Source organism: Chanodichthys erythropterus, chromosome 23 (genome assembly GCF_024489055.1).
Source record: "Chanodichthys erythropterus isolate Z2021 chromosome 23, ASM2448905v1, whole genome shotgun sequence".
Taxonomy (NCBI): Eukaryota; Metazoa; Chordata; class Actinopteri; order Cypriniformes; family Xenocyprididae; genus Chanodichthys; species Chanodichthys erythropterus.
Window position 1 is genome coordinate 30073115 of NC_090243.1, and position 14708 is coordinate 30087822.

The 14708-nt window shown below is 35.0% G+C and overlaps 1 protein-coding gene across 1 annotated transcript in view; it reads right to left on the reverse strand.

Moving 5' to 3' along the window:
- Positions 1-14708, reverse strand: part of dpp6a (dipeptidyl-peptidase 6a) — a 293120-nt gene that overhangs the window by 22324 nt on the left and 256088 nt on the right. Inside the window, exons 14-17 of the mRNA XM_067377789.1 lie at positions 12803-12894; positions 8994-9041; positions 8768-8886; positions 5006-5053 (exon numbers count right to left, since the gene is read on the reverse strand). Of these exons, the coding sequence (XP_067233890.1) occupies positions 5006-5053; positions 8768-8886; positions 8994-9041; positions 12803-12894 (307 nt within the window). The remainder of the gene's footprint in view (positions 1-5005; positions 5054-8767; positions 8887-8993; positions 9042-12802; positions 12895-14708) is intronic.

Below are 14708 nucleotides of genomic sequence, written 5' to 3' on the forward strand. Positions count from 1 at the left end.
TTGGGTTAATATACATCTCAAGAAAGAGCAGTGTGAACATTCTGCTTACAGAAAAACCTCATAGAAACGTATACTTGTGTCGAAAGCATTATATAATTATTGCATTATTGAGTAAATGTAATTTTATATAGAACTATTCTTTTAAGAGCTTTTAAACCAATCAAGGCAAAATTCATTGTTTATCTCAAACTAAGTATATGCAAGCATAAAACCTCCTCAAACACGCAGAAATGAGCAGCTAATTGCTCTGGGACATAAACAAGAAACAGTCGCAGGATTAACAGTTGTAGATGTTCAGAGGTTGCGAGAGGCCGTGAGCAGCTGGCATTCCTGATAGAGAAGGACTAAATTGAGCAGATATCACGTGTGCTGCTGTAAACACAGATACCTTCCATTCTGAGCAGCAGCGATAGAGTCTTGGAAGTGCACTTAACAATTAAGAGCACATTGCGGTTGAGGGTTTCATTTTAAGACAGGCTTATCAGCGTCTGCTCAGACACAAGCCCAACAAAGCACACTTGCTCCCATTGCACCAATGCTTTTGGCATAGCTGCACATTTGAAAAACTGCAGTGATTTGTATGTTGACATGGAGAAGGATCCATATGAGTTCTGTGTAAAGCCTCTGAATTTGACCTTGGTATCACATTTAGCATTTACTGAAAGAACACAGCAGAGAAGGGGACGGATGAAAAAAAAATTCAAAATGACAGGGCAAGAACTTTAGATTAACTTGCAAACAAACAGCATTCATAAACATTCCACACACACAGACATAGATGTGAGCTCTGTGAAATGACTTCTGTGATGGACCGTCACACTGAATCACACGCTCATTGTGATATCGGTGGGCTTACAGGATATTATATACATAACACAATTACCAGCCTCTTACACAGAGAGGTCACAGTTTATGGAAGGCATGGCGTGTCTGGCAATAATCCAATAATCTGTGAGTGCTCTCAGTGTGCCAGCGCAGGCGCGTGTAAGGAGACTCAATCACATTGTGGCCTATGGTAAGCCTGGGAGGAGCTCTGCTCATCAATTGACATGCTGTCGGTATATAATGCAATGAGGTGAGTGTGTGTGAGTCTGGCTGTGCAGTAATGAGAGCATCTTCCCGAACTTCTTACTCTTCTTTTGAGTGGTTAAAGGTGAAGTATGTGAGATTCTCTTAACCCAGTTTATTGTTCATTGACTACTATTATGGATTCATCTTCCCCAAAAGTGTAAACACTGAGCCCCCCAGGCACCATCCAAACATTGAGAGCTGTCTGCTCAGATCCATCAATAGTTTCCCACTGCCTAAAATGCCTTGATCGAAGTCCAGATATTACTTCCACAAACTTCTTTACATGACAGTGTGGAATGTTAGCATGATGCCCGCCTGAAGACACAAAGACAGAAGGTGACGCTTAAGAAAATTGTAGTGTTGTCGCCATAGGCGCTGATTTATGTTTCTGCCGGTGGGTGCCCAGTGCCCCACATATATTATAGATAAATCCACGCTCAGTTTTCGTGCTCCCTAATGGTCTTGTGGTAAAAGTTTTGTTAATAGAGTCAGAGGTCCAGCCGTGCTCTAATTATCAGTGGTTCGAATCTGCCCTCATATAGTTTTTTCCTCATAAAGTTCAAAGTAGTTCATTAATGTTTGTATATCAAGAGCAGGGACATATTTGTGTGCATTTTGTTAGTGATTTCCCTGGAAAGAAGAGTCAAGCGATAGATTGACGCTCAGCCACACGAGCCATAACATTCCTTGGCATGATTTCAAAAACAACTTGTTTCAGCGCTAGTTCGCTTTTTATTTAAGTTAAATCAACATCAACTGGATGTTTTATTTGCATTATATCTGTGCAGCAAGATGACAATTTCGACCCAAAAGCACATTGTTTTCACGATTGTTGTGGAGTGTTGTTTTCAGGGAGGAAGTGGAACGACTGTTCAGACGTGAACGAAGGTGACGAGCGATACGCACACACAATCTCTGATTCAAACCCAATCTTCTTAGACAGCATCTTTATAAGTAACTGATTTGAAATGCTCTACATGGATAGCAGCTCTAAAGTTGTTCAATAGAGTGCCCCAAGGATGACGCGTTTTTGTAGGCCAACCCGGAAGTTAGCGGCGCACGGGTTCCCTCGGTTGAAAGCCGAGACTTTTGGAAAATCGCAGAAAATAAGCTCTGTGTTTAACAAAGGGTTATGACACTTACACATTTTGTCTATCAAGATAATCTTTACAAGTTAACACAACATTTATACATTTTGAAGGCTAAATAAAGTCCTCAGATATAAAAGGCTAACAGTAGACTATAAACGGACTACAGCACATCATGGTCGCGGATCAACGTCGTCACCACCAAACTTCCTCAAACTGTATTTAAAAAACAACTTTATTTACAAACATGCTCACTGATTATGCGCTGTGTATGAATACTTATCCACTTTTTCATGAGAAATGCTGTCCAAATGTCCTGTTTGTCATGATGACGTCTAAAGTCCCCACCAAAGGAAGTAGTCCCTTTTAGCAATTTGTTAGCAACCGCCGATATTAAGACACAGTAAAAGTTTAAAAAAATCACAAGTGAGTTATAACTGGTGTGTTTTATGTCATAGATCAAAACGTGAAAGTATTTAGAGGCTTTGTTAACCACAGACCTTATTTCAGGCAATTTAGCAAAAACCCATTCAAAAAACCCATAGACTTTACGCCGTTGGAACCGGAAGTCCAAAAATGCTAACTCGCTTCCGGGTTTTGCCTGCAAAAATGCGTCATCCCTGGGGCACTCTATTTGTTCCACATCTAGCTACTGAGACAGAAATGATTCGTATTCATCTGGTCATGTGATCTCCGCCCAGTGAGGATCCATTATTACTTCTAATTACATGACTATTGTCTCATGTATATGTGCATTTATTTTCAACTTCTGAAGCTCTGTTAGTTTTTTACATTAACCATTGTAATTACCTGGTGCACTTTTAATACTAACGAATAATTTTTGACTAAAACTCTACTCTCATTTTCGTCAATGAATAAAAACGAGACAAAAATGATACAGAGGGACGTTATGAAAAGATATCTGTTCAGGACTAATGTCCTGTGTAGAAGATCCGCACATTTGAATTGTAAACAAAACGTGCGGCAAAACGTGGCGCTATTGCGCATCCTACAGGCTAGCGCAGCAGCGCTTGACTGCTCCAGAGCGGGTCACAATCAATGTATAGCGCACATTTATGTCAAGCAATATCTTATGAACTAATGTTGATGACTTATGACAATGTTTACTATACATGTTTATATGGTAATATGTTTTAGACGGTTGTAAGAAAGCATATTTAATCTCCCTCACCTGAACTTTTTTCTCCATTTTAACACCTATTTGCCATTGTTTGCCACCTGATGTCACCTGTTGGAGTTTGGGTTCCTTGCCGCTGTCGCCTTTGGCTTGCTTAGTTGGGGACACTTGACATTTGACTTGACATTTGATATTCAACAGTGCTTTGATCTGCCTGCATTGACAGTATTCTTTAAGAGCTGCTGTGCAGCCAAAATAATGTACCCGTTATCACTGTAAAGCTGCTTTGACACAATCTACATTGTAAAAAGCGCTATATAAATAAATGTGACGACCTGACTTGACAGGAAGGAAACACTAAGAACATTATTTGACACATTATTCAATATAGATTTTATAAGTATCAGGGTTATTATATTTAACTAACTAAACCTTAAACCATAAAAATAAAAAAATGACTTGAAACCAGATAATAAATGGTATTTCATATAGTTTCTGAGCTTAGCTTAATCTGATGTACTAAAATAACTAAAACAGAAAAAAAAAAAAAACTATATAGACATCTAAAAGCCAGAACTAAAAGACAAACACAAAAAAATACTAAAATTTGTAATTAAAATTACAGTAAAAGCAGAATAAAAATAAAAAAAAATAAAAACTAGGCTACCCTTGTCCATGACATGTACTGAATTGAGCTCTCTTTTGTGTCTTTTTGCACTTGAACGGTCAAAAACACACGCAATTATGTTAAAATGTCAGAGTAAAGTAACAGTTGATTATATCTTAAGTGAATGTAGCTGGGAGAATATCAGATGTATATCACAGTACTGGATCTGTGATTTATTGAGAAATGCTTAGTTGATGCATTGCAATTTGACTGAACCCTCTAGATTTTAGTCAACTAAATCTACTGTAGATTTAGTCGACTAAAATCTTATGATATGTAGAATAATGATGTTATGATAGTAGAATAAAACTAAAACAATTTCCGATGACTAAAATATGACTAAAACTAAATGGCATTTTAGTCAAAAGACTGTGACTAAAACTAAATCAAAATTTGCTGTCAAAATTAACACCGCTTGAAAGCTGAAACTCGCAATTACGATTAGCGCCGTTACATTTCCGACCCACGATTGAGGTGCTTGGTCAATCACAATGCACTACATCAGCTGGCCAATCAGAGCACTCTGGGCTTTTAGAGAAGGAGCTTGTAGAAACGGAACTCAATCAGGTATGCGTTTCATGTACAACGACATAACTCGCTGCGTAACTACTATGTTATGATGCATCATTGAAGAAATCATCTAGTCAAGACTGTTTCCTGAAACTGTATCAACCATGTTAGTTAATGATGTCACACAGGTGGTCACAACAAAATGGACTTAAACACAGCCTGGGAGGAGAGGTGCTACAATAATGTAAAATATGTGAAAATTAATGTTTTTGTTTTTTTTTTTAACATTCAAGCATGAAAACCTATTCAAGTAGACCCCAAAAACAAAATCAAGACCGAAAAAAAGGGCATAATAGGTCCCATTTAAAAAAAAAAAAAAAAAAAAATTAAAAATGTGGTCGAATTTCAGTTTGAGTGTGTGTGCACGTGGCTCAGTGATAGGTGGTCAAATGACAGGAGCATGACCCTGCAGATCATCCAGAACTCAAACACACACACACAGAGACAGGAGGAAGGCTGCTGGATACTCACTCTGTCTGTCGTAGGTGCTGTAAACTGCCACATATGGAACTTCAGGCCCTGACAACAGACAAACACAATGTAGCATCTGAATCGATCAAACACACAACTGTAAAAGTTACTCTTCCAACCCTTCACCCATGCAGGCCCGTAATGTCTGGCTCCCCCAGTGAGCGCTATCACCCTTCTAATTCAATCACACACTTCAAAGACACTTGACACATTGATTGTTCTCAATACAAGAACCAGACATGCAGCCCATACAAATGGTGTCCTTTCCACTAATTCATTGGCAAATTTGCTTAAATGAAGGAACATTCATTTCCCTAGTACATTTTGTGTATTATTACCGCGTGTATATTGTTCTTTTGTATATTGTATAGTGTTATGCATGCCCGAAGACAGAACTTCTAGATAATGTAGCTCAGGTGGTGTTTCATATCAAATTACTTCTTGTTTAATGACTTACACTTTGGTGGACATCACCATCTCATAGAATGCATTGTTACATCTTTGTTATATTTATCAAAATATAAATGGACACAAAACTACAAGCTTACTCGACCACAACAGGGTCAAAATAACAGCACTAGTTTGTCGACATTTTCTCCATTCAATGCAAAAGATATTGATTACAACTTCCGCACCATCGGACAGAACCATCAAAAATTTCTCCTGAGCCTGCATATCCGGACGCTCCTCAAAAGCTAAGGCAATTTGAAAGTATCGTACATTTGAACACTAAATGATGATTTAGTATTAAGTTTGAACCCCTTTGGTAACAAAGGTGCTTTAAGGTGAGAAAATGATGGTTCTTCCAGCTCGCTAAATGACTCTTTTCATAGCTTCATTCCCATTATGCTACGGTTTAAATTCATTTCCACTCTCGCATTTCCTATGCATAAGTGAATTGTATGTCTGTGTGTGTTTAGTCTAGATATGTGTTCATGATTTAGTTAATTATTGTCATTTATTTATTTAATATGCATATTTATATTGGTTTTATTTATCGAAAATCATGGTTTCTGATTTCTATGGAAGAGGATTAGGGCCAAGCTATAATAAAAAATAAAACCATCTCGAGATTAAAGTTGTTCAATTTCGAGAAAAAACTTGTTAAATTACAAGAAAAAAGTCGAAATAAAATGTTGAGAATAAACTCATTAAATTATGAGAAAAAACTCGTTAAATTTCGAGAAAAAGGTTGAGATAAAATGTTGAGAATAAACTCGTTAAATTATGAGAAAAAAATCTTATAAAATTTCGAGAAAAAAGTCGAGATAAAATGTTTAGAATAAACTCAAATTATGAGAAAAGTCGTTAAATTACGATCACAAATTCGTTAAATTATGAGAACAAATTCGTTAAATTATGAGAACAAATTCGTTAAATTACAAATTTGTTCTCATAATTTAACAACTTTTTTCTCGTAATTTAATGACTATTCTCAACATTTTATCTTGACTTTTTTCTCAAAATTTAACGAGTTTTTTCTCGTAATTTAACGAGCTTATTCTCATAATTTAAAGACTTTTTTCTCGTAATTTAATTTAGAGAGACATCTCTATCATTAATTTTGATCACAGCTTGTCTTGAAAAACGAAGACAATTTGACATTCGTCATAGGAGAAGTCACACTGGAGGATTGTGAGCCAAATATTCATATCTTCTAAAATTTGATCGCAATGGTCATTAACCGGCTGTCTGTGAACATGTCAAACTAGTGATAAAAGACTACAGATTTTAGGCTAGAATTATAGAAATCTTTTAGGATTTGCAAAATTTGTCTTAGACGACCAAATCATGGCCAAAATCGCAGTGTGCACCAGCCTTTACGAACCTTATTGTGAAGTGTTACTGTTTTAACTTAAGTAAAAACGATACCTTCATATTATAGTTAATTTAGCTTTTGTTTATGATGAAATAAGTTGTAAAAAAATCCAAAAGTAACATTAAATAAATTAACATTTTGGCTTGTGTCTAAAGAAAATATATTGAATATATATTAAAATATATATTACAGTATATGGTATTTATAATAAATAAACATTTTACTATGAATGTATATTTTTTTGTCTTTGAGAAAACGAATATTTTTTCGATTAATATTAAATCCAAATGTAAGGTTTGAACCATAAATATAATTTGAGAAAAACTAATCAATTTGACTGTAACAAATTATTATTATTTTTTTTAATTGGTCCAAAGTATAATTTTTCTCAATGCACGATCTGACTTTTGATTTCATGTAAAAAATACGGAAGAGGATTAGGGCCAAGCAATAATAAAAAAATAAAACCATCTCGAGATTAAAGTTGTTCAATTTCGAGAAAAGAACTCGTTAAATTTCGAGAAAAAAGTCGAAATAAATGTTGAGAATAAACTCGTTAAATTTCGAGAAAAAAGTCGAGATAAAAAGATGAGAATAAAGTCATTAAATTACGAGAAAAAATTTGTTAGATTATGAGAACAAATTCGTTACATTATGAGAAAAAAAGTTGTTAAATTTCAAGAAAAAAAGTCGAGATAAAATGTTGAGAATAAAGTCATTAAATTACGAGAAAAAAGTTGTTAAATTATGAAAACAAATTCGTTAAATTTAGAGAAAAAAAGTTGAGATAAAATGTTGAGAATAAAGTCATTCAATTACGAGAAAAAAGTTGTTAAATTATGAGAACAAATTCGTTAAATTTAGAGAAAAAAAGTCGAGATAAAATGTTGAGAATAAAGTCATTCAATTACGAGAAAAAAGTTAAATTATGAGAACAAATTCGTAATTTAACAAATTTGTTCTCGTAATTTAACAACTTTTTTCTCATAATTTAATGAGTTTGTCTTTCTGTGAAACCAGACCTTTGAGACTTGTAGTTGCAAAGATACTTATAGTTATTCTACAGTGGACCATCGAAATAAAGTGTAACCAAAAACCAAAAACACAAAAAAAACCTAATAACAGTAGTCAAAGGTACATGATTGTTATGTATTAAGTCAGACCTTATGTTTCAGCGGTACATGTTAGCACACGCTCAACAGTACTTTATCCATTCGTTTTACAAGTGCTCTAAAGTTTATTTGTAAGACTGCTCTCCCTAAAATGAAAACAGTGCATAAAAGCTTTTGTTAATGAGCATCTACGATGAAGCTGTGTTGTGTTTTTTCATGAGTGCCACAACAGAACTATACATAAACACGTCATTCCTCAAGGAGTCCTGTCACGACCACGGCAGCATTCAAGCCTTCCAGACTGCCTTTAGAACAAATCAGCTGCTGTAGATACAAGCTTTCCAAATAATCAATGCACTTTGCACAATGGAAACTTCACAGTTGAACAATAACATGGTGCTTTCTGACAATGAGTCCACTCTCACCATCTCCATCCTGTTCTTTATTTCCACTTCTGTAACACTGAACTCATCACAGACGCATAAAGCTTGTCAGAAGAAATAGCAATAAAGGTTCATCAAGGTAAATCGACATTCACCACAATGCCAACTCATAAATGTTGAACTGAAAATGTGTCTGGGTTATGGTGAAGGCAGAGACTCAGTTCAGTGCTTTTTATCTGAACCATTTAAACCAAAGAATTTCAAAGTTTTTCAAAGTATTTACCATATTAATAACTACTATACATGGCATACATGGTGCATGTTCATATATGTCATCCGAGCTGCACTTGAAAAATGGCGAGGAAATAAATCCTAAGCAGTAACATACTCTTATATTAAAAAAAAGTGAGAGAAAGAGAGAACAAAAGAAAAAGGAAGAGATGTCTACCTTTACAGTTGAGCAGGAAGTAGTCCATGCTGGGACTGAAGATGCCACTGACATACCCGCAGGTGCCAATAAAATCACAGGACAGACAGCGGCGGTTGAAGGTGCCCACTGTGTCTGCGCTGGAACAACCATAGACACATTAAGACTGTCAGCGAGAACTAGCCTGAGACAGTATAAACCAAACTTCACACGGCACAAGAATTTAATATATATGTGCCATATGTACCTGTAGAGATGTCTTCTTTTAGGGTCATCCTCAGTACTGAGGAAATATCTGTTCAAACAAAAAATACAATATTACAACATGGTCCATATAACACAATACAAAGAAGCTATATGCCTGTGAAAAAGTTTTGCATACTATTAAAAACAGTACTTAACATGGAAATAATATATTTTAAAATAATATTGTAAAATGATAATTGCAGGTTATTGTTAAAAAATAATACAATTAGCTGAACTTTATAGTGCTTTTGGACTCACTTAAAGGGTTAGTTCACCCAAAAATGAAAATTCTGTCATTTATTACTCACCCTCATGCTGTTCCACACCTGTGAGTCCTTCCTTAATCTTCGGAACACAAATGAAGATATTTTAGTTGAAATCCGATGGCTCCATAGGGAGCAATGACACTTCCTCTCTTAAGATCCATTAATGTACAAAAAACATATTTAAATCGGTTCATGTGAGTACAGTGGTTCAATATTAATATTATAAAGTGACGAGAATATTTTTGGTGCGCCAAAAATAATAAAAATAATAACGACTTATTTAGTGATTATTTTATTTAGTGAAGCTTCAGAGCACAAATGAATCAGTGTATCGAATCTGCTGTTCGGAATGCCAAAGTCACGTGACTTCAGCCGTTGGCAGTTTGACACGCGATCCAAATCATGATTCGATACACTGATTCATTTATGCTCCGATGCTTCCTGAAGCTGTGTTTTGAAATCGGCCATCACTATATAAGTCATTATTTAGTTTTTTTTTGGCGCACCAAAAATATTGTCGTCGCTTTATAATATTAATACTGAACCACTGTACTCACATGAACCGATTTAAATATGTTTTTAGTACCTTTATGGATCTTGAGAGAGGAAATGTCATTGCTCCCTGTGCAGGCATCACAGAGCCATCAGATTTCAACTAAAATATCGTAATTTGTGTTCCGAATATTAACAAAGGACTCACGGTGTAGAACGACATGAGGGTGAATTTTCATTTTCAGTAACCCTTTAAGTAGGATTTAATATGTTTTTTTTTTTTTTTTTCATAATTCTATCATCTTAAATATGCTTAAAGTTTACTGCTGAATTCACTGACAAGCATTTGTAGTACTGAATAAAAAAAATAAAAAAGTACAATTTTTAAAAATATAATTTCTACTGAAACTTACAGAGCCCTTAAAGTGATGGAAAAAATTAGATGGGAGGAAAAACTATATGTCAATGCTTTTGCATTTGCAATAGTTTTTGCATTCAAATTTGCATTCATTTGCAAAACTTTTGAGTATTTTGCAAGCAAACTTGTACTATTCTAAACGATGTCTGAAACTTTATATAAGCTGCACTTGAATCGATTGTTGTATTCCTCATTTGTAAGCCACTTTGGATAAAAGCAACTGCGAAATGAATAAATGTAATGTAAATGTAAACGAAAAGTTTCCTGGGGGAATGCAAAAGTTTTGGAATATATTTTTTCCTCACATCTCATATTTTTTTCCACCACCATGTCCCTTTCGGGGCTCTGTAGAAATTATAAATATACAGTACAGTCCAAAAGTTTGGAACCACTAAGATTTTTAATGTTTTTAAAAGAAGTTTCGTCTGCTCACCAAGGCTACATTTATTTAATTAAAAATACAGTAAAAAACAGTAATATTGTGAAATATTATTACAATTTAAAATAACTGTTTTCTATTTGAATATATTTGACAAAGTAATTTATTCCTGTGATGCAAAGCTGAATTTTCAGCATCGTTACTCCAGTCTTCAGCGTTACATGATCCTTTAGAAATCTAATATCTAATATGCTGATTTGCTGCTCAAGAAACATTTATGATTATTTTCAATGTTGAAAACAGTTGTGTACTTTTTTTCAGGATTCCTTGATGAATAGAAAGTTCAAAAGAACAGCATTTATCTGAAATACAAAGCTTCTGTAGCATTATACACTACCGTTCAAAAGTTTGGGGTCAGTAAGAATTTTTATTTTTATTTTTTTGAAAAGAAATTAAAGAAATGAATACTTTTATTCAGCAAGGATGCATTAAATCAATCAAAAGTGGCAGTAAAGACATTTATAATGTTACAAAAGATTAGATTTCAGATAAACACTGTTCTTTTGAACTTTCTATTCAACAAATAATCCTGAAAAAAATATTGTACACAAATATTTTGTACAATTGTACACATTAAATGTTTCTTGAGCAGCAGATCAGCATATTAGAATGATTTCTGAAGGATCATGTGACACTGAAGACTGGAGTAATGATGCTGAAAATTCAGCTTTGCCATCACAGGAATAAATTACTTTGTGAAATATATTCAAATAGAAAACAGTTATTTTAAATTGTAATAATATTTCACAATATTACTGTTTTTACTGTATTTTTAATTAAATAAATGTAGCCTTGGTGAGCAGATGAAACTTCTTTTAAAAACATTAAAATCTGAGTGGTTCCAAACTTTTGGACTGTACTGTATATATATAACTATAAAAAACTATAAATAAAATATATTTGTAATTACACATTTGTAACGTTTAAAATATATGTACATTTAAAATATATTAAAGGGGACCTATTATGCAAAATTCATTTTTATAAGGTGTTTTAACACAGATGTGTGTCCGCAATATGTGTAAACAACCAGCCTATAATGGTAAAAAATCCGCTCACTCCTTTTTGATATAATTCTCATAAATCAGAAGCAGTCTCTTCAAAGGCGCTGATTCATATTCAGAAGCCACACCCACAACCAGTGATGATCTGCCCTATTAGTATAGACACAGCCCTGAGTGACAAGCACAGAGTCCGCCATTTCTGTATCCTCACTGTAGCAGCTGGAGTTTTACAATGTCTGCGCCAAAGAGACATTACAAATGTTGTGTTTTGGGATGTACCGATTCAAGAGTCTCCATAGACTCCCGGCATCTGAGTCACTAAGGACATTGTTTTCATTTTTGAAGGATATGTCCCGAAGAAAGTAGGTAAAGTCTTGTACTTATTATCCAAACATTTTATGCCAGACTGCTTCACAAATATGGGTCTGTTCAATGCTGGATCTTCACAAAGGTTTATTTGAAAGATGGGTCAATACCAACGCTTCATGCTCAAACTTCATATCCAGAACTGATACTGCCCTCACCTGCTATCGGAATTATCATAAACAAGAGTTTCCTTGTTAAAAATTGCACATGAATGCCCTTTCTGACATTTTTTGGTGTGTGAGATTGTCCTGTTTTGTTGTTGCCGGTATGCCGAAACATGAGTTCTTGAAACTCCACACTCTGGGAACACCAGAGACTTATTTTAAATCTTGTAAAAAGGGGCATAATAGTTCCCCTTTAACTTTAAATGTAATATTGAATAACACACTACAGTTAAAATTATAATCAAGTACTTTACATGTGCTTTACTACGTAAGTCAACGCATGTAAGTGTACTTCTTAAAAGCACAGCAAAAGATTATTAAAACATAATGATTTCAAATGTACTGTAAAACTTTAATTTGATATTATTACAGAGAGCACTTTTTAAAATGTACTCAAGTGTGTTTAAGAAACATAGTCATGAAAGTGTTCTCTTTTTAAGTACACTTAAGTGGCCTTTATTTTCATTTCTAAATTCAATACAATTAAGTGCATGTCTTTTTCACAAGGGTAGATACTTATATATCTTTTATAGAATGGTACTTAACGATTACCATATATTCCATAATATATACACGGTAGTCCAGGATACTTAAAGAATTCCATTCTTAATGACTAATGAATCATTGATGTTCAGTTTGTGGTGTTGATGGATTCGCTCACATTAACTGGCTTTCCTCATCATATGCCAGAACCTGCGTGACGTCCCAGTCTCCTGATGTGATGGACTGCAGAGTATCTGTGCTGCTGTTGGGCTTCATGAAGAAAACAAATTAAACAGACATCAGTCATATTGAATAGAACTCAGGATTGTGAATAATAAAATATTATTAATGTGTTGTCATTAAAAATAGAGATACAGAACATGTCTGAAGAAATTAAGTAATTAATCAATTAAATGCTGTTGACTGTAAAAACATGATTAGTTGGCTCACAAATATCACAAAACCAACCACCTTGGAAAAATGAAGAAACTCGTCATGACATGAGAGAATTTTTTTTTATCTTTTTTTTAAATTTGCCTTGATCTTTTGACATATAAGAGGTCTTTGTACCATTACAGTTTTTCACAATAGCTAAGACACATTTCTTGACACCGTCACCCATTTTCTCTCAACATTAAACACAAAAACAAATCTTCATACTACATTCACAAAACCCCTGAGTCTTCTAGCAAAATCAAGTTCGGCTCAAAACCATTTCACCAGTACCAGTAAAATCTAATTCACCAGTAAAATCAAACAAAGCTTTCAGATCATACACACAGCCAGTCAATACAGGGAGTGCAGAATTATTAGGCAAGTTGTATTTTTGAGGATTAATTTTATTATTGAACAACAACCATGTTCTCAATGAACACAAAAAACTCATTAATATCAAAGCTGAATATTTTTGGAAGTAGTTTTTAGTTTTAGCTATTTTAGGGGGATATCTGTGTGTGCAGGTTACTATTACTGTGCATAATTATTAGGCAACTTAACAAAAACAAATTTATACCCATTTCAATTATTTATTTTTACCAGTGAAACCAATATAACATCTCAACATTCACAAATATACATTTCTGACATTCAAAAACCAAACAAAAACAAATCAGTGACCAATATAGCCACCTTTCTTTGCAAGGACACTTAAAAGCCTGCCATCCATGGATTCTGTCAGTGTTTTGATCTGTTCACCATCAACATTGCGTGCAGCAGCAACCACAGCCTCCCAGACACTGTTCAGAGAGGTGTACTGTTTTCCCTCCTTGTAAATCGCACATTTGATGATGGACCACAGGTTCTCAATGGGGTTCAGATCAGGTGAACAAGGAGGCCATATCATTAGATTTTCTTCTTTTATACCCTTTCTTGCCAGCCACGCTGTGGAGTACTTGTAATGGAGCATTGTCCTGCATGAAAATCATGTTTTTCTTGAAGGATGCAGACTTCTTCCTGTACCACTGCTTGAAGAAGGTGTCTTCCAGAAACTGGCAGTAGGACTGGGAGTTGAGCTTGACTCCATCCTCAACCCGAAAAGGCCCCACAAGCTCATCTTTGATGATACCATCCCAAACCAGTACTCCACCTCCACCTTGCTGGCGTCTGAGTCGGACTGGAGCTCTCTGCCCTTTACCAATCCAGCCACGGGCCCATCCATCTGGCCCATCAAGACTCACTCTCATTTCATCAGTCCATAAAACCTTAGAAAAATCAGTCTTGAGATATTTCTTGGCCCAGTCTTGACGTTTCAGCTTGTGTGTCTTGTTCAGTGGTGGTCGACTTTCTGCCTTTCTTACCTTGGCCATGTCTCTGAGTATTGCACACCTTGTGCTTTTGGGCACTCCAGTGATGTTGCAGCTCTGAAATATGGCCAAACTGGTGGCAAGTGGCATCTTGGCAGCTGCACTCTTGACTTTTTTCAGTTCACGGGCAGTTATTTTGCGCCTTGATTTTTCCACACGCTTCTTGCGACCCTGTTGACTATTTTGAATGAAACGCTTGATTGTTCGATGATCACGCTTCAGAAGCTTGGCTATTTTAAGACTGCTGCATCCCTCTGCAATATATCTCACTATTTTTGACTT